Raw genomic sequence first — 19,087 nt, forward strand, 5'->3', positions numbered from 1 at the left:
TCCACCATTTATGGCGATGTTAAAACGTGATTTGACGGCTAATTTAATTTTGTGTGGCTTTTTCTAGCCTGGTGCAACCTTTGTAAGGCAGGTCCTCCAACGAGTGTGGGCGGCATCTACTGTGTATAGGAAACTGCGTGCTATTGTAGTGGAGGATTGTGTTGTGTGTGATTTGCAGGGATGTTGAAGACAGCACAAAACACCCAGTCTCCGAACCAAGGGAATTAACCATTGAAGATTAAAATCTCCGACTTGACCGCTGAAACGGCACTTACGTAAAAGTCACTGATAGATTATTTTAGGTCATGGCATTTATGATGTATAGACACAACGAGAGTTCCCGTCATAGACTTGGCTCTTTTGTTGCGCCAGGGTAATTCCAAACATCCACGAACTTCATCCTACTGAAATCTTGCACTGAACAAACCTTGTTTAAACCATTTTTTGTTTAATAAAATGTATTCGTAAACACATTATCAATACTGATATGAGTTCTCGTTTCGTTCATTCTTCCTGTAAACCCCCGGTACATTCAGGGATTTCGAAATGGTTCGTACCTGAGTTGGTACATTTTAAACATGCAATTTTGTAGAAATACATCCAGTAATGTTCCCTTTATAAACGTACAAACAGGCAAAACAATGAATTTATTCTCGTATTGGCCTTTAAACAATCCGAAACATGTAGAAAACCCCACATTCGAAGTAAGGAAGAAAAATAAACCAGACGAATTTTGAATTTTTAATAGCATTTATTTATTTATTTATTTATTTATTTATTTATTTATTTATTTATTTATTGTTGTTTTAAAACAGATATGATGGCATTTATTTTTCTGTACCAATCACGCTTAACAGGGGATGTGGTTTATGATTCTTCTTCTACTTCTTTTTCTTGTTATTATTATTATTATTATTATTATTATTATTATTATTATTATTATTATTATTATTATTTTATAATGGTAAACACATCTTTTTTGCATTTTTACTTTTATTTTGGTATCCTATGATTGCATTTACTAAATAAAAGCATTTGAAAGAGAGTAAAGTTTTACATGTATTCGCCAACATAAACCGCACCTGCTGCATATTGTTATGCTCTGTCTCTACTCCCTGGATCTGCTTTTGTAGCGTCATCTGCCCTGAACTTTCACGCTTGCACTGTAATCGTTTTAAGCTTCTCGTAACTGTTCTACTGTACAAGTTCAAGGAAATAATTTTTAACACAAACTAATGTACTGTGATCAGTAAAGCACAGCAAATGGGAGAACATTTTAAATAACAATGGATCATGTTGCATATTTTATCCAACAACTAGGTTCATGCTGTCTTCACATAATGTACAAGACATGTACTAGAGTATGTAAATAAGAAGTTCTAGGAGTGAACAGAACCACTTCAGGCCGAGCGAAAGAGAACGCTGTAGATACAGAGTGAGCATAATGTTTATCTTAAATCCAGCGTTCAATTAGGTGCCCTCTGCACGTACTTCCACCCCGCGAAAACTCTCTCCCTTTCATATATCGGAGGAAATGCCTACTCCTCCCATGCAAGATAAAAACATTGTTCTTCCAGTTAATCCAAGAGTCGATATTGTAGAAGGAACACCGTCGACTGGGGAGGCCACGCATCAATTATTGCTTATCAAAGAAGAAAAACAAGCCCCCTTGAAAGCGAACAAAAGGATGTGCTTCCTCTTTGCACTTACAATCTTGGCCTGAGTAAAAGTGACAGTCAAGTACCTATTCGTATTTAGGTACCTCATTCTTCATTTTCCAACCAAAAATTCACCTGCCTTCAATGGTTATTTATCTAGTTTAGTGTCGTTAAGTCGAACATTACAGCACTGTCACTTAGGGGATGGCGGAGTTGCAAGTAAGATTATGTAGTATGTTCATACAGGGGACGCTAGAAGCACACAACAAACTATTTTATGGACTGGGCTGTAATACCTTGAGCTTGTCATTGAGGCAGCCGTTGTTCGAAACACGAACAGTGTGCGATTGGATTTATTAAATTAAAAGTCATGACCTTGTGATTCCGTTTGTCTTTAAGATTATCGTTCGCTTAAACACCCACGGTATCCCTTACCTGTCGTAAGAGGTGACTAAAAGGACCCCAAGGGCTCAGAAATCGGGAGCGTGGGTTGGTGACCACTGGGCCCTTAGCTGAGTCCTGCGTTGCTTCTACTTACTTGTGGCAGGCTCCTCACTTTCATCCGTTCTGTCCGGTCTCCCTTGGTCAACTCTTGTTATTTTCCGACCCCGACGCTGTTGGAGCATTCGAGGGTTAAGGAGTGTCTCATTTTTACGCCCTTCGTGGCCCTTATATTTCTTTGACCGATATATTCATTTTTCGAAGTGTCGGATCCCTTCCAGTTTTTCTCTCCGATTGTATAGAGGATGGTTGCCTAGTTGTATTTCCTATTGAACCAGTAATCACCACCACCACCGTTCGCTCAGAACTGTTTACTTATTCTGTGAAATGAATTCCTGCGAATAATATCGGTAAAAAATGAAAATCCCCAGCCTGTTTCCAGTCATTCGATCTGGTCAGGAATGGAATGAATGAAGCCCCTATCTAGCGGGGAGGATAGGAATTGTGTCAGCTGCCGAAGCCTGTCGCACCCTTTGAGGCAATGATTGACTGACAGTGAAGTGAAATTATATTGGAGAGTATTGCTGGGATGAAAGAGGACAGGGAAAACCGGAGTACCAGGAGAAACTTTCGCTTTGTCCAGCACAAATCTCACACTAAGTAACCGGGATTTGAACCAAGGGACGCACTGGTGAGAGGCTGGTGCATTGTCGACTGAGCCATGGAGGCTTTCCCTCGGTAATGAAATATTTTAATTCATGGAGTCTTTCCATTTTCACCCCCTTTGTGGCCCTTGTATTTCTTTGGCCGATATCTTCATTTTTCGAAGTGTCGTATCCCTTACAATTTTTCTTTCCGATTAGTGTTATATAGAGGACGGTTGCCTAGTTGTTCTTCCTCTTTTAACAATCACCACCGCCACCATTTTCTGACCCAAGGTGGTGATCGGTTTAGTCCGGGCTTAGACCAATGGTATTTGAAGGTACTCAAGTTTTTTAAATTTATTATTACGCCAGCCTCGTGTTGATTGATTCGCCGAGTATCGTACGTTAGTGGATTTTCTATCTCTCTAAAAATCTTTTATGTGCGTGAAATTTGGGTACTCTGGTGTCTCATACAACCCACCGTATTTGAATGGATGGTAAGAGAAGCTTTATTAAGAAATGAGAAGAAGCGAAATGTGGATGAGATTAAAATTATATTTGTTGTACATACTTTAGAACCATATTTGCAGAGTATTCTATTCATGCAGTTCCTACATTAAATCTAGCTATTCTCGAAGAATTCTCTTGATATTTCAGAGTTAATATACAAAGGAAAGCTCGTACAATCGGGTGCTCAGCCTTGGAATAGAGTCTCACTCCTCTTGTTCGGAGTGACGAGTGGAATGCCGATGGGAATAAAATGCTGTTCGTCCCAGCACATACATAGTCATGATGGACAATCGATACAGCTGAAGATCGTAAGAGGCTTCGTAGCTACCGCCAACAGAGATGATGGGGGCTACTGCTTGGAAGTACGAGAATTGATTTGTAAGATGGCACGTAAAAATAGAGGACTTACTTCTTTCTGCCACCGCCACCGCCATGGTCTTGTATAGCTTCCCACACAATTTGCTTGGGCTCGATTTGTGGCTCTTTCCCCAGTTCGAGACTGGTTTGAGGAACGGAGTCCACTCAGCCTTCTAAGATAAACTGAAATGGAAATGAGTTCGAAACCTACTGGAGACTATCTTAGGTGAAATTTTCCGTGGTTTCCAGTTTTACATCTGGAGAATGCTCAAGTGGTACCCAACATTGAGGTCAGAGGCCTCTTACTCGTCCATTCCAATCCTAGTCAATTACCGAGTATGCTCACTAGTAGAGGCACCGCCATTATATGTGTTTTTGGTTTCAATTTTCTTTACGTCGCACCGACCACCGATAGGTTTTATGGCGACGGTGGCATAGGAAGGGGCTACGATGGGAAGGAAGTGGCCGTGGCCTTAAGTTACATCCCCATCATTTTCCTGGAGTGAAAATGGGAAACCACGGAAAGCCATCTTCAGGGCTGCCGACAGTGGTGTTCGAACCGACTATCTACAGAATACCGGATACTGGCCGCACTTAAGCGACTGCAGCGATCAAGCTCGGTATTATTATTATTATTATTATTATTATTATTATTATTATTATTATTATTATTATTATTATTCATTGATAAGGCCATCTGTGAACCACGTTTACGCAATCTACCTGCCCTTCTGCCACGCTTACTAACGCCCTTCTCTTTGCATACTGGCCAAAAATCCTTTAAGTTTTCGCCTTCACCTTTGTCACTCTTCCGCCGAGATATTCCGTGGCTTGGCCAGTGGTTTTCGGGTGTATCTCTTCCTCCGTGACACCCACTTCTACTAGGTCTTTGTGCACCTGTGTAAGCCACCCTGGCTCTGTTTTCCACTTTTCTTGTAGAAGAAGTATTTTGTTCACCAACCTCTCTTGATTCATCCTTTTAATGTGTCCATAAAAGGTCAGTCTTCTTTTCCTCATTGTCGTCGTAATTTTTTCGATGGTTTTAAAGAGTTCCTGGTTCGATCTCAACCAGAAAAAAAAAATCATTTTGCGACTTCTCTGGACCCACGATTTTTCGAAGGAACTTTCTTTCTCTTTCTTAAAGGTCTAAGTCTGCCATGCTTGTCATTGTCATTGAAAATGCCGTATCATAGAATGGGTGAAATGTCTGGCTATGTAAGTAAATCCACTCGGTCCAGACCGAAGTGTTATTACACAGTAATGATACCGGGCGTGCAAGCTTACGAATCATGAATTGCTTTTTAATTTGACATGAATTGATTGGTTGGATAATATATTATTCGATTTGAAACTTATTCCCTATTGCAGGCTACAGCGCACCCTCGAAAGTACACTACGTACATTTTTCTTCAAACTTGCTGGTAGACAACCAGTGTTAAATTCGCTCTCCGCAACTAACATTAGCCACATCTGCTACGTAATGACGCTATTGTTCTGCTCCGTAATTTGGCACTCAGCAAAACTGTCATTACAGCAATTACGTGAGTCCTGCCCTCGGCTAAATGGAAATCATTAGGGAAGAAATGTATTAGTTTCCAATTACTGTTTGAAGGACTGCTATTACTAGCTTCCTTCGTACTTCTACGATCCATCATTCGTGACCGACGTCTCGTCATGAATGTCTAATTGACTTGAAAATTTAGTTGTAGATTGCTTATGAATTTCTAATTGTGTTCATAGCTCAGGATGGTCAGACGTCGATTTTTCTTCTGCGTCTTGGTGACTCCATGTGAAATCCACACTTGACAAAGCATGGGCGGGACTGGTTTTCTCTGGGTTTTGTGTTTTCCCCTAGTGATTTCATTCTATATCCCATAACCATTAATTATTGGCGCACGTAAATGGAGCATGATACTAGGATTTAGAAAATACTGCATTGCAAGATAGGATGTACCGGTACCTACTAAAACGATGTATAAAGAACATCAGAAAACTGGCGATTCTAAAACTGGGAAAATAGTACTAGAAGAACTGAATGATGGCAGAATAGAACAATGGAAAAAAGCTAACTTCTCAACTGAACTTCATGCACTCGAATACGAAAGCATGTGGACACTAAGAAAACTTAGTACTCCATCAAACACCAAGAACCAAGGATAACGCCATCTCATCTGACAGTACATATCAAATCACGAGTCGAGAAAATCACTATAGACTCAGCCAAGAAAACAGAGGCAAGAATAAGCTAGACAGTAAACTGCAAAAATAATACCGAATCTCAAGAAATAGATGAAACGCGTCGTAAGTTCACGATCCCCTATGGCCACGAGGTCTTAAGTTCCTCAGTTGGAAATTTTAACTACCGGTACAGTTTTTTATAAGAAATACTAATTGTAATGGTAACAATTTTTATGGTCAATGTTATTTAGGCCTAAAATTTAAAAATTTAAAACCATTTTAAAAATGTTAAACTGGAGTAATTATGAATGAAATGTGTGATTATTCTTGGAAATGTTTGAGTTTCTAATAGATTTACTTGATCAAAAATTGAATTTCCAGAAGAGAGCCACGATTTAATTTCACCGACTGCAGATATAACTTAGACGTGTAAATTGTTTAGATTGTATACATTTACTTTATTTTGATTTACATTAGCATTTCCAAGATTAGAGTGATGGCAGGAGGGACGAAACCGAATATAAAACTGGTACGGGTGGGGTTCAAGTATTTTTTTGTTTTGCTAGTTGCTTTACGTCGCACCGACACAGATAGGTCTTATGGCGACGATGGGACAAGGAAGGGCTAGGAGTGGGAAGGAAGCGGCCGTGGCCTTAATTAAGGTACAGCCCCAGCATTTGCCCGGTGTGAAAATGGGAAACCACGGAAAACCATTTTCAGGGCTGCCGACAGTGGGGTGTGTATTCTGTTAGGATGGTTCTTAGTGAAACTGAGTCTGAGCATAGCAAAGCTAGTGCAGTAAGCTCGCATTTTGCGATCAGTTGTATTCTGTTAGAAAGAAGTGACTTTTCGGCCGATTTTTTCTTTATACCTCAAGATATTTATAGGTTTGGAAGTAATAGACGTGAAAATACAGTACAACTAATGGAAGCAATGATTGGAGGATATAAAGGCTAATTTAGGAATTAACTCGAAGGATGAAGCTATGTGTATACGCCGGTTTCGATGGCGGGGTCATGTGAAGCGAATAGAAGAGGTTACCCCGTTACCTAAGCTAATAAACAGGACTAGGATTTTGATGACTTAGACTTGGTTCACAGCAGACATTGCTAATTTGTACAGAAATCATTTTTATAGTTCTCACATTGTAGAAATGCTTTCTAAAATTATACGCCATTATTTGGTCATTTTATGGAATTTATTAGACTACTAGCTGATGTACCCATGCTTTACTACGGAATTCTCAGAAAGCCTGTCTTTATGGTTTTCCCAATTGAAGTCAACTTAGGTCATTACAATGATGTCAGTACGAATGTCCCGATTAAAAGCAATGCTGTCATATGAAATACTCGATCAAATGAAAAACCGCATATTTTCTCACTTTTAACGAGAAACACTACGCTGTCGATCTAACGGTTCAAAGTTCCGGAGCTAGAATGACCAGACCGCAGACAGCCGCGAACACTCCTCAGGTCCTCAGTCATTATTCCGTTTAAGTGTGCACACTGCTCATTCCAATCAGTGCCTCAGAGTAGGAATCGAATAGCTGGAATACCATGATGAACCAGTGTGTTACGTACCAGTAGTATCAGAAAATTTATGAACCAGAGGAATGGTATGCTAAAGAAGAGAGATCTAACTCCCCAGCTACTTCCCGCCAATATTCAGGCAGGTTGTTGTACTCGGTACGCAGCAATAATCCCGTCTATCGGAGATGAATGACAGCAGAAGGCACAAAGCACATCACAACAAACAATGGTCACATGTTACTGTTGATCAGTTTTATGAGCTTTGTATATTGCAGGCCTTCACATTTAGTTTTCTTCCTGCTGTCTGATATTAGAGCATCTGATGTAAAGTGAGTCGTCCTCTCTTTCAGGATTCCCTCTTGTGTTACTATTCAAGCTATCGTTCCTTCATGATTTTTTCTCGTTCTTATAATCATCCTCACAATGTAATCACCATCGCCACCAATCTCTTTGCAGTCGGTGCGGTAAAACTGAATAAGACAAATGATCGGAAATTACATTCTCTAGGACTTTTGTTACGTATTACTTTTCGATATGGTCAATAACATAGGTACCTAAAAATTAAATTTTATGCACCTTCCCCTAAATTACCATATTATCCAGTGTGAACAAAATTATTTATAGCGTAGTCTCTAGTTTCTTATTCCCCGACTTTATATACCGATTTATGTTTATCCATTTTGTCGTGGCTCGGCGCTGATATGGACTTAGCAACAAAATTCCCAGTTGCATGAATATCTCTGTTATAGCCGGTACGGTAAAAATATGTAAGGCATAAATAATCGGTAATTTAATACTATATAACTTTAGTTATATAGCCTCCGTGGCTCAGGCGGCAGCACGCGGGCCTCTCACCGCTGGGTTTCGTGGTTCAAATCCCGGTCACTCCATGTGAGATTTGTGCTGGACAAAGCGGAGGCGGGACAGGTTTTTCTCCGGGTACTCCGGTCTTCCCAGTAATCTTTCATTCCAGCAACACTCTCCAATATCATTTCATTTCATCTATCATTCATTAATCATTGCCCCAGAGGAGTGCAACAGGCTTCGGCAGCCGGCACAATTCCTATTCTCGCCGCTAGATAGGGGCTTCATTCATTCCATTCCTGACCCGGTCAAATTACTGGAAACAGGTTGTGGATTTTTCATAACTTTAGTTGTGTAGTATATATCGATAAGACTAATAAAATAAAAAAACATACATTTTTGAGACTTTTTTTATGCTAGCTGCTTTACGTCGCACCGACACAGATAGGTCTTATGGCGACGATGGAATAGGAAAGGGCTAGGAGTGGAAATGAAGCGTCCGTGGCCTTAATTGAGGTACAGCCCCAGCATTTGCCTGGTGTGAAAATGGGAAACCACGGAAAACCATCTTCAGGGCTGCCGACAGTGGGGAAATACATTTTAGGCCTTCCCCTAAACTACCATTTCAGTCAGCGTGAATAAAATTATTTATGGCCTAGATTGTAGCGACTTATTCCCCGACTTTATATACAGATTTTCATTACATTCTCTTAAGCCGTTTTCTCGTGATGTGCGTGCATACAGACAGACATTACGGAAAATTAAAAAGTGTATTTCCTTGTTACCGTGGCTACGATCGATAGAGAAAAATAATTATTTTAAATTTCTCAGCAATGTATAGTCAAAACTCTTTTTTATATATAATGTTATACTTCTTGAGCAATTTACTTATATGTTCGAGGATTTTGAAGCATTTACGCGTGCGGTACCGGATATTATCGCAGTTTTAAGTGACTATGAATACGGAGACTTGAGAATCTTCTCAAGGCTTTGTCAATCTGGGGAGTAACGGAACGTTGTTCATCACTTACTTGTTGGATATATACATATTCCAGGAGAGACACCTCCCATTGGAGAAGACTTCCTCGTGGACAGTAGAGATTTTCTTCTGAAGACGCAGAGCAAAGTTCTCTGCGAAACGTAAAGAATTTCACCTTTTCTTGACGTGGCAATAGCCCAAAAGCTTATTATAATGTCTATAACATTGTCGGTGGGCTCTCAGGAGCACATGAGCACGTGAACGCCCAGTTTTAATACATCTTTACGCATTCATGGATAATTTAAAACTGTCCTTTCTTTCGACCTGATTTCGACAAGCGATCGAAAGCATTCGACTTATATCGAAGCTCCGTTACACCGACAGTCGTTCGTTTTTACTGACGGTGCAGCGAGCACACTGCGCTATTGTGCTGAAGACTATACGCATGCGCAAAGCAAATTACGTCATGGTTTATGCACTGATATTCCCATTAGCGAGAAGCACGGTAAGTTACGTGCCTTGCCGTCTAGAGCCACCATCAAACCAGTGGCAGTATTACAGTTGACCACAAGGGTCCGCCACCTCCCCTATTACGGTTAGCCACAGCCTCCCAGGACCTACTAATGCATTTACATTACCGGCAGATTTCGCTAGTAATTCTGAATAGGCATTTTCTGGCTCGTTGTGAACAGGTGTTCGTAATTTGTTCGTAATCGCGGGAAGAAATTTGCTTTACCTTGTGACTGGAAAACCTTTTCAAGTGAAATTCATTTGACTGTTGTGTTTTGCTTCCCTCTTTATATGGTTTGTAACCATGGTATTCTTTGTGTAAGAGGAAATGAATTCAGTTCAGGTAATTTTAACCAGCGAAATATTAACCTATCAGGATAAGTTAGAAATTAAAACGCTTGGACCGGACAGACCAGATTTGATTATCGAAAAAGTTACAAAAACTGACAAACGCGAGTATAGGCGTAAGTTTAAGAAAGAAGTGTACGAGGCTCTGTGGATGTAGATCTAGGAAAGCGCTTTTTTCTATGCCCTGTTTATTGTTCAACAAAGAAAGAAGTGTATGGAATTCAGCTGGGTGCACAGACCTTGTTCATTTGAATTCAAAAATAAACATGAAAATTCTCATGTACACAAAAACGCGAGTATTGAATTCTCTATGCTAGTGTTGTCTATAATTCCCAAGATAAGAATAATTATCATGTGATACAGTAAAACCCTGATTAACAGAGATAATGTGGAGACTATTGGGGTCAATTCGGAAAGAATTATTTTAAAAAATCGACCGGTTAATGCGGTACACATTATTTCTATGCTTCTCGTCATACCCAGGTGAACTTCGTGCTATTTAAAAACCAAGAATAGTGCTCGCATCCTTCAATATTCGCAGTGTAGTAAAGTTATTATGAATTTTACCTTTGTTCTACACTAACAGATTGGTCTAGTATATTTTTTTTTTTGCTAGGGGCTTTACGTCGCACCGACACAGATAGGTCTTATGGCGACGAGCAGGTCTAGTATAAAATTTATACTCGGTTACAGGGGTTCTACCATATTATTTGTGAAAAAGGAACCGTACAAGGAACTTTTAGTGAAATGATTTATATACCTATGTTATTTGTTTGCTGATTTGAGACATGAACAAAAATATTGTTGTGAACCCCCTAAAAATTTTGTCACGAGCCGCCATTGGTCTATAACATGCATGTAGGCTATACCAACTGGATTTAGTAAATTGATTGTAAAATTTAATTTAACATTTGTCATGTTTTAAAGTTTTCGGATCAATTTACTGGATTTCTACCGTCATTTTATAGATCATATTTTAAACATTCTTACGTCATCAAAATGCCTGGCCCTAACAATAGTCTCGGACTTGGAGAATAAGAGAACAGGGAACACGACGATGGGTAGACTCATTTCTTAATGTGGAGCTAAATGAGGCTACAGAGCTTGTTGAAAATAGAGGATTGTGCAGGCGCATAGTTAATTGACAGAAGCCTGCGGACTGAACGCTGAAAGGCGTAACAGTCTATTATGTAATGTATGTATGTATGCCGGGCTGGACGGCTCAGACGGTCGAGGCGCTGGTCTTCTGACCCCAACTTGGCAGATTCAATCCTGATACATCAACCTCGTGTCGGTAGATTTACTGGCACGTAAAACAACTCCTACGTGACCAAATGCCGGCACCTCGGCGTCTCCGAAAACCGAACAAGTAGTTAGTGAATTGTAAAGCCAGTAACATTATTATTATTGTTATTGTTATTATTGTTATTGTATGTATGTACAGTGAGTTTCTCTCATCGGTCCATTGACTCATCACTCCCCGCTCCGCGACGTAGCAACAAGGACAGCACTTCGCTCACTTTATCCGTGCATGACATAAGATAACAATTAAAATTAAGAAAATAAGAATTAAGAAAATAAACTCGTACCTCTGACAGGAGATGTTTGAAATATTCTCCTTGCATGGTTTCAATTTTAACATTTTCGTAGTCCGCCATGCTGAGCTCTCCGAAAGCTCGGCTTCTTGTTAGAGTCGTCTTAGGGGTTTTGTAGGCGTATGTTCTAATCTTTCTGCTATTTTATTTACTTTTTCATCGTTATGAACACGTTTTTTTTAACACTTCGCTTCTTATCGAGTAAAGAACCAGTTCCTCTTAGTTTGTTTCCGCGCGGTTTCTCTATGTGGTGAGCGTACGCCTGGAAATCATTACAAATAGCCTAACGACTTCCCTATAAGAGCCTGTTTTTACATAATTATCGCACATAAATACCCTTTCTTCTACCGTACACACATGTGAAGACATTATGAGAATTATACCATTGTATTACCATAGTACCATTATTATACCACTTCACAACTCGAGAACAGTTGGAGCGTCAAATCAACACTTAATACATGTTCTAAGCACGGACCTGAACTGCGAAGTGCGGGCATTCCCGTGCTGTCGGTGCGTTGTGTAACGGGAAGTGATTACTCAACGGGAGGCAGATAAGCTGGGCGCGTCTGTAGGCCAACCGATCGGAGAAACTCACTGTATGTATGTATGTATGTATGTATGTATGTATGTATGTATGTATGTATGTATGTAAGCAAGCAAGCAGGCTATTTTATTTGACTTGTAAATCCATTCGTCTAAATTTAGTTACCATACCATTATTATTATTATTATTATTATTATTATTATTATTATTATTATTATTATTATTATTACGATTATAAATTACAAAATCATATGGTTTATTGGCTGCAGTATGTAGGAAAATATCTCACGTGGTAACATCCGTGAAATTTGATGAAAAGGAATATTGTTGAGATGCACATTTTTACAGTGTAGAGTTAACTTCGTAAAGACACCCGACGGGATCAATTACCTAGAGGACGAAGGATAGCTAGAGAGGCGAGCCGCGGCACAATCGATGGCTACTCGCACAAACTCAGAGCCGGGATGCTACCCATGGGTGAGCGACAAGACCGGCATACCTATGAGTTGGCCTCTGCAATGCGCACGGCAAGGCGCCAAAAATTATCGGCACTGCTGTGAGGGCTTTGCTTCAAACGAAAAATTAAACATTACTGTGTTTTACCACAGATCAATAATCTGTAACTTTTGCACTGATTTTGGCGAGTGAATAATGAAAAGACAAGTCGAGGCAATAAATACGTGCTCGGTTCATATGGAAGGACGTGGGTTGTGTTCCCAGTCAGGAAGTCGAACAAATAATAATAATAATAATAATAATAATAATAATAATACAGTTTTATTGTCATTTGACAACATACAGTTGCAATAGACTAAGATACAGTACATAAATTACAGTCGACTGTTCAAAAATGAATGCTCCTAAACGGCATTGAACAGAGCACTACATTCAAAAAGGTTATATTTATACTAAAAAGTAAAACCTAATGAAAACTCTTCGAACTGTCAGAACTACCAGTGTTACTTCTCTATTAGTAAAGTGCTGACTTTAATATTCGCCCCTTGACAATAGCATTACTTTTTCTTCAGGTAACATTTCACATAACCATCACCAGCATAAATAACATAATAATCATAGCTGACGGTGGCGCGAATGGACTCTTCCATTCTTCCATTGGTTGAAGATTAGCCCAATGAAACGTCGGTTCCATAAGTCAAGACATCAAGAAGTTATGACCAGCTTAGGCAGTATAAAAAGACCTAAAACGATGAGGCAATGTTACCGACACACTAATCATCGTTGTAGTTGGGAGGAAGAATGGAAAGAATAAACATATGTAATTAATAACAATAATATCTCGCTGTTTTGAATTATGGAAGTGACGTTTCATTGGGTAAATCTTCAGCCAATGGCAGAGTCTATTCGTGCCACTGCCAGCCATGATTAATAATTAACTAGGGGAAACAATAACATGTTTGAATGTTCCAGGGCTAGCCATAGAGAAATTTCGAATCTCGTCACTGTAAAGCACAGATTGCGCTGATGTCACTCCTGTAATTCATGAGACAAACATTATAGAAATAGATTTTTGGACAGGAGGAGTAATATCCTTTGTAAATTGTCCAGGGCGAACCATTAAGTTTCGTGCGGAGAAAACGAAGCGTGTTATTTCTAAAACTGGACACAGTGATGTGTAGATTGCACTGATGTCAAGAGGCCTAAAGCCACTACGCGGTCCTAACCTAGGGCTTAGGCCTCCAGACCAATGGTTTTGTCACAAGCCAGACCTAACCTATCCAGACCAATGGTTTTGTCCCAAGCCGGGCGATAAGTATAACGTACCGTACATAGGAAGATTTATCCCAAAATTTAGCGTACCTTATTGGAGAGCACCTAAAGAATAATTCCTTTTCCTAGTTATCAAGCCATGGTTAACATAAAGGACAAGAAATCTTCAAACTTACTCTTGAAATAATTAAAATCAGCAATTTTGACATAGCAACCTCCGAACGGAACAACATCCATATTTAACAATAGCTTGTTGATTACCATAGCAACGAATAATTTATGACCGTAGTAACTAACCACGAATAAATTAAACACCGCGACCAAACTTGATACTAGGAATTAGGAATTAAGTAAAGGTGCTACCAGGAACTAATTAAGTCACATTAGTTGGTACTAGTCGCCAAGAACCTACTTACGTTCCAAGTGACAAATTAACATTAAACAACGATTCTTGCGCTGGTGAGAGTTTCGGAAAGATTTACCGGTAGGTCTAAATCATTCCTTTTCCGTGTACCGTATCGTTTGAGTTTACGTTTCTACGAGATGTCAGATTATGGAGATTTTCTTTAATACTGAGTAGTATGCAGTGAAACATGTAGGTCTATAATGATGGGAGAGTTATAATTGTAAGTTAATCTTTCTTGCTCGTTAGTTAATACCTATGAGGATAAGAGAAACAGGGGAAAACGACTAACTAACAAGGGGACTGTTTCGGTTGGAGCGGACAGGCATCATTGAAATTGGAATGAATGATCAATTAGCATATCTTACATTTAATAGTAATCATAATTTTGCTGTAAAATCAACTATAGTATCATAATTAATTGCTGAAAATGGACAGTTTTGTAATATATAATTACAAGTTTCTTTCTCTCTTAAATGTTCATGTGCTACAGAACAGTTCAGGACGAAGATAATATTCCAAATGAGAAAGAACATTCTCTTATGAAAATTCTCCTCGATGCAGACTAAATATTATCTATAATATCTGTTGCAGAAAATCATTCTTGATGTCATTAAATCTCTCAAAATATTTCGGATAAAGTTGACATTTTCCGTTAATAATGCACCGTACTGTTAAGAAAGTTCCACTGCTTTCTGAACTGTAACTGGCCGTGCGGTTAGGGGCGCGCAGCTGTGCTTGCATTCGGGAGATAGTTGGTTCGAACCCCATTGCCGGCAGCTCTGAAGATGATTTTCTGTGGTTTCCCATTTTCGTACCAGGCACCTCAATTGAGGCCACGGCCTCTCGTAGCCCTTTCCTATCCCACGTCGCCATAAGACCTGTGTGTGTCGGTGCTACGTAAAGCAACTTGTAAAAAAACTAAGAAATAGAAAGAACTGTAAGTTTAGACATTTTAGGTACTTCTCAGTGTATTACGTTTTTAGGTGAATTCGACGTTAGACTAGACTAGGTATTAATTTTCTTAATACACTAATGAGTCATTTAATTTTCAAACCCTTCAACCTTGTTGAGACAGTTGTTTGCTACAACCATTTTCTCCTTCACAGCAGATTGATGTATACATTTTCAAACTGTGATTTTATGAACATTTAACATTCATTGCTTAAAAGTTCAACTACACAAAATAGGTTTCCAGACATGATGTGACTCTTAGAATTTTTTCTGATCTTTGACTAAGAGCTGTTTATTTGTAGGCCGATTAGGCAACACAGTGCTAATAATGTCAATATATTGTTGATCACTGATGTAATTCTTTGATAAGTTATGCGGCCTTTCCAAATAAAACACATTTTTTCTTTGTTTTCAGGAATTCTTGCTGGCCATAGATGTAACCTCCTCTGGTACCCCTGAAGAGAAATTGAAATGGGCTTTTCGAATGTATGATGTGGATGGTAATGGTGTCATAGATATACAGGAAATGACGAAAATTGTGCAGGTCAGTGACTGATTATTAATTATCCCAGTTGTTAAATACAATTTTTAGGATGTACTATTGTTGAATCCCGACCTAGAACACCAGTAACAAAACTCGAGCTCACGTATTCCAATATTCCTAGGCTGTAACCAATTTTTTGGGGGGGACGTGGGAGGGGATTTTCAAAACTAAAAACCATAGGAGCAAATTAAAGAAAACCGTGGGTGTATTCTACCATCGTAAGAAGCGCTACTAAAAGGGAGACCTGGGGCTCTCACTTTGGGAGCGTAAGTTGACGACGATTCCCGAAGCCGATTCTGGCATTGCTTCGACTTGTGTTAATCTCCTGAATATCATCTTTCCTATCCGACCACCCTTGGTTAACTCTTGTGGTTTTCCGACCCCGGCGTTCTTAGGTTTACAGGGTTTAGGGAGTCTTCCATTTCCACCCGTTCGTGGGCCCTCCCTTTCTTTTACCGATGCCTTCATTCTTCGAAGGTCGGACATCTTCCACATTCCCTCTGATTAGTGTTAATAGAGGTTGGTTACCCAATAATAATAATAATAATAATAATAATAATAGCGTGTGACTGCCGAAGAGGCCTGGTGCAGAATTAGAATTAATATTAGGGAAGTCTTAAGAGAAGCATTAATATTTGAGAAGTCTTGCTTGTGAGCAGACAAGATCTTTTTTTGAAGATGCGGAGCAAAGTTCTCTGTGAAACGTAAAGAATTTTATCTTTGTTTCTGACACGGCAAAAGTGCGAAAGCTTATGATAAATCCCTTGACCGCCACTGTGATTCTTTTTTGCCTTTCCACTTCATTTTTTCAAAGAAACACGAGAAACCTGTCTAAATCTGTACCATTTGATTGTGTGAAATCACTGGGCGATGGATCGCCATAAGGTTCATCACTTTAATCTTCTTTCGACCTTAATTCAATAGCTCAAAATCTCTCCCATGCAAGCAATGTTCTATCTGGTAAAGCAGAATTGACCAAAGATTGTAACATCGCTGCAGATTTCTCCCTTGTCACACCGAGCACTTCCAGAGAATGAAGGTTGGTCTCTAATTGGTCATATAGATTAGATTATTAGATTTGCTCAATTTGTTCTGGGTGATTTCCGACAAAAGAGTAGCGTTACAAAAATGTTTTAAAGTTTGGGCTGGGAAGACTTAGGAGAAAGAAGATGAGCTGCTCGTCTATGTGTGCTATTTACCAACTGATGAGCGCAACTTAGCACACTGGGGTGAAACGCTGGCAACCAGGAATGAATTAGCTGGAAAACTTATAATGTCCAATAAAGGACCAACTATATTGGTATTAAGTGGTATGTTCCGAATCCGAGCTGTCAGCGGAGAGATGGCGTGGAATGACATTAGTATACAAATAAGTTTGAGTGGTGTCTTTAAAAGTAGGAAAGATCACAATATGAAGATAAAGTTGGAATTCAAGAGGACAAAAATTGGGAAAATATTTGTTTATAGGAAGGGGAGTTAGGAATTGAAATAACTTTCCAAGGGAGATGTTCAATAAATTCTCAATTTCTTCGAAATCATTTAAGAAAATGCTAGGAAAACAACAGATAGGGAATCTGCCATCTGGGCGACTGGCCTAAATGCAGATCAGTATCGACTGACTGTCTTCATGAAGACTCTTCATGAAGATCCTAACTAAGAGAATGGCGAAGACACTAGATGAACAACAACCAGTGACACAAGCAGGATTTAGAACAAATTACAGTACATCAGACCACCTACAAGCAGTGAATCAACTGATCGAGAAAACACAAGAATTCAATCTGGATGTCTACATAGCATTTGTGGACTACAATAAAGCATTCGACTCCGTAGAACGGGAATACGTTTTAGAAGCACTGAGCAAACAAGGGATCCAGAACAAATACATCAAACTCCTGGATAAACTCTACGAAGGCAGCGAGGCCAGAATAAAAACAGAAAGAGAAGGGAAGAACATCAAGATAGAAAGAGGAGTTAAGCAAGGGGACCCTCTCTCACCAAAATTATTCACGTGCTTACTGGAGAATCAGTTCAGAAAACTAGATTGGGAAAACAAATACGGCATCAAAATAGATGGAGCAAGACTAACGCACTTACGATTTGCAGACGACATCGTATTGGTGGCAGAGTCGGCAACGGAGCTAGAACAAATGATAATAGAATTAGACAACATCAGCAAAGAAGCGGGCCTGACAATGAATCCAAGATAAACAAAATTGATGACTAATGCACTGGAAACTCCAGTTAGCATAAACGGAGAAATACTGGAATACGTAGAGGAATGTGTATACCTTGGCCAGAACATATCATTCTCAAACTGTTCAGAAAAAGAGGTCAAGCGGTGAATAGGACAAGCATGGAAGAGGTTCTGGTCTCTAAAGTTCATACTGACAGACAAGACTCAGAAACTTACCCTTAAAGCTGAAGTCCTAGAAAAATGTGTGATACCAGTCCTACTATATGGATGCCAAACCTGGGCGCTAACACTAAAACAAAGGAAAATGATCCAGATATGCCAGCGCAAAATGGAAAGAAAAATACTCCAGGTCTCATTGAGAGACAGAATACGGAACGAAGACATATGAAGGAGAACCGGCATGGAAGACACTCTGACGACAGCCGATCAGCTAAAGTGGAAATGGGGAGGACACGTAGCGAGACTGGAGCAAAATCGATGGACCTACAAAATGACAATGTGGGATCCCAGACAAGGAAGACGGAACGTGAGAAGGCAAAGAACTAGATGGGCAGACTGGTTTGCGAGATGGGGAGGAAAACAATGGACACGAACAGCAAAGATAAGGCAAGAGTGGAAAGAGCTGGGAAAAATTGTGTGCAGAGATCACTGACGTTATGGGATACACCTTTGCTCAAGCCCTGTGATAACATAGGTTGATCAAGACACATATTATAGATATTGTGCAGCAGTGAAAAATGCAACAGTGCGCTTCCACAAAGAGACCTGAAGGTCACCTCTCTGATCACTACAGCATAATACAGTAAAATTGATAAAAAGAGGTTTTTATGAAGTGGTGAATATAAAATTATCATCCTCGGGTACACTGCGGAAAGAAGCCGTGCAAGTGCAAAATATGTTGAAGTACGCTCTCATGACAGAGGCGAAGAATACAACATACAATTGTACGCTTAGACGAAGAGGATACCATGATGGTCATCTTCTGTGCACTCGGGAGATTAGCAAGACGAATGTCAAACAGATAGAAGTTTGCATAAAGTAGTGATATGATAACTCATCACGTAACACATAGTGGAAGGAGGATTTGCACTTGCAATGTATGTCAAGAGAATTTCAACGGAGGATAAGGTCAAGAAATTACAAGAAACGTCTACAACATTC

The 19,087-nt window shown here is 39.6% G+C and overlaps 1 protein-coding gene across 4 annotated transcripts in view; it reads left to right on the forward strand.

The window, feature by feature from the left end:
• LOC136872711 (neuronal calcium sensor 2) overlaps positions 1-19,087 on the forward strand; it is a 1,371,956-nt gene that overhangs the window by 1,340,219 nt on the left and 12,650 nt on the right. For all 4 annotated transcript variants that reach the window (XM_068227282.1, XM_067146539.2, XM_067146537.2 and 1 more), the window contains one exon: positions 15,601-15,729. In XM_068227282.1, coding sequence (XP_068083383.1) covers positions 15,601-15,729 — 129 coding nt within the window. The remainder of the gene's footprint in view (positions 1-15,600; positions 15,730-19,087) is intronic.

This window comes from Anabrus simplex, chromosome 4 (assembly GCF_040414725.1).
Source record: "Anabrus simplex isolate iqAnaSimp1 chromosome 4, ASM4041472v1, whole genome shotgun sequence".
Taxonomy (NCBI): Eukaryota; Metazoa; Arthropoda; class Insecta; order Orthoptera; family Tettigoniidae; genus Anabrus; species Anabrus simplex.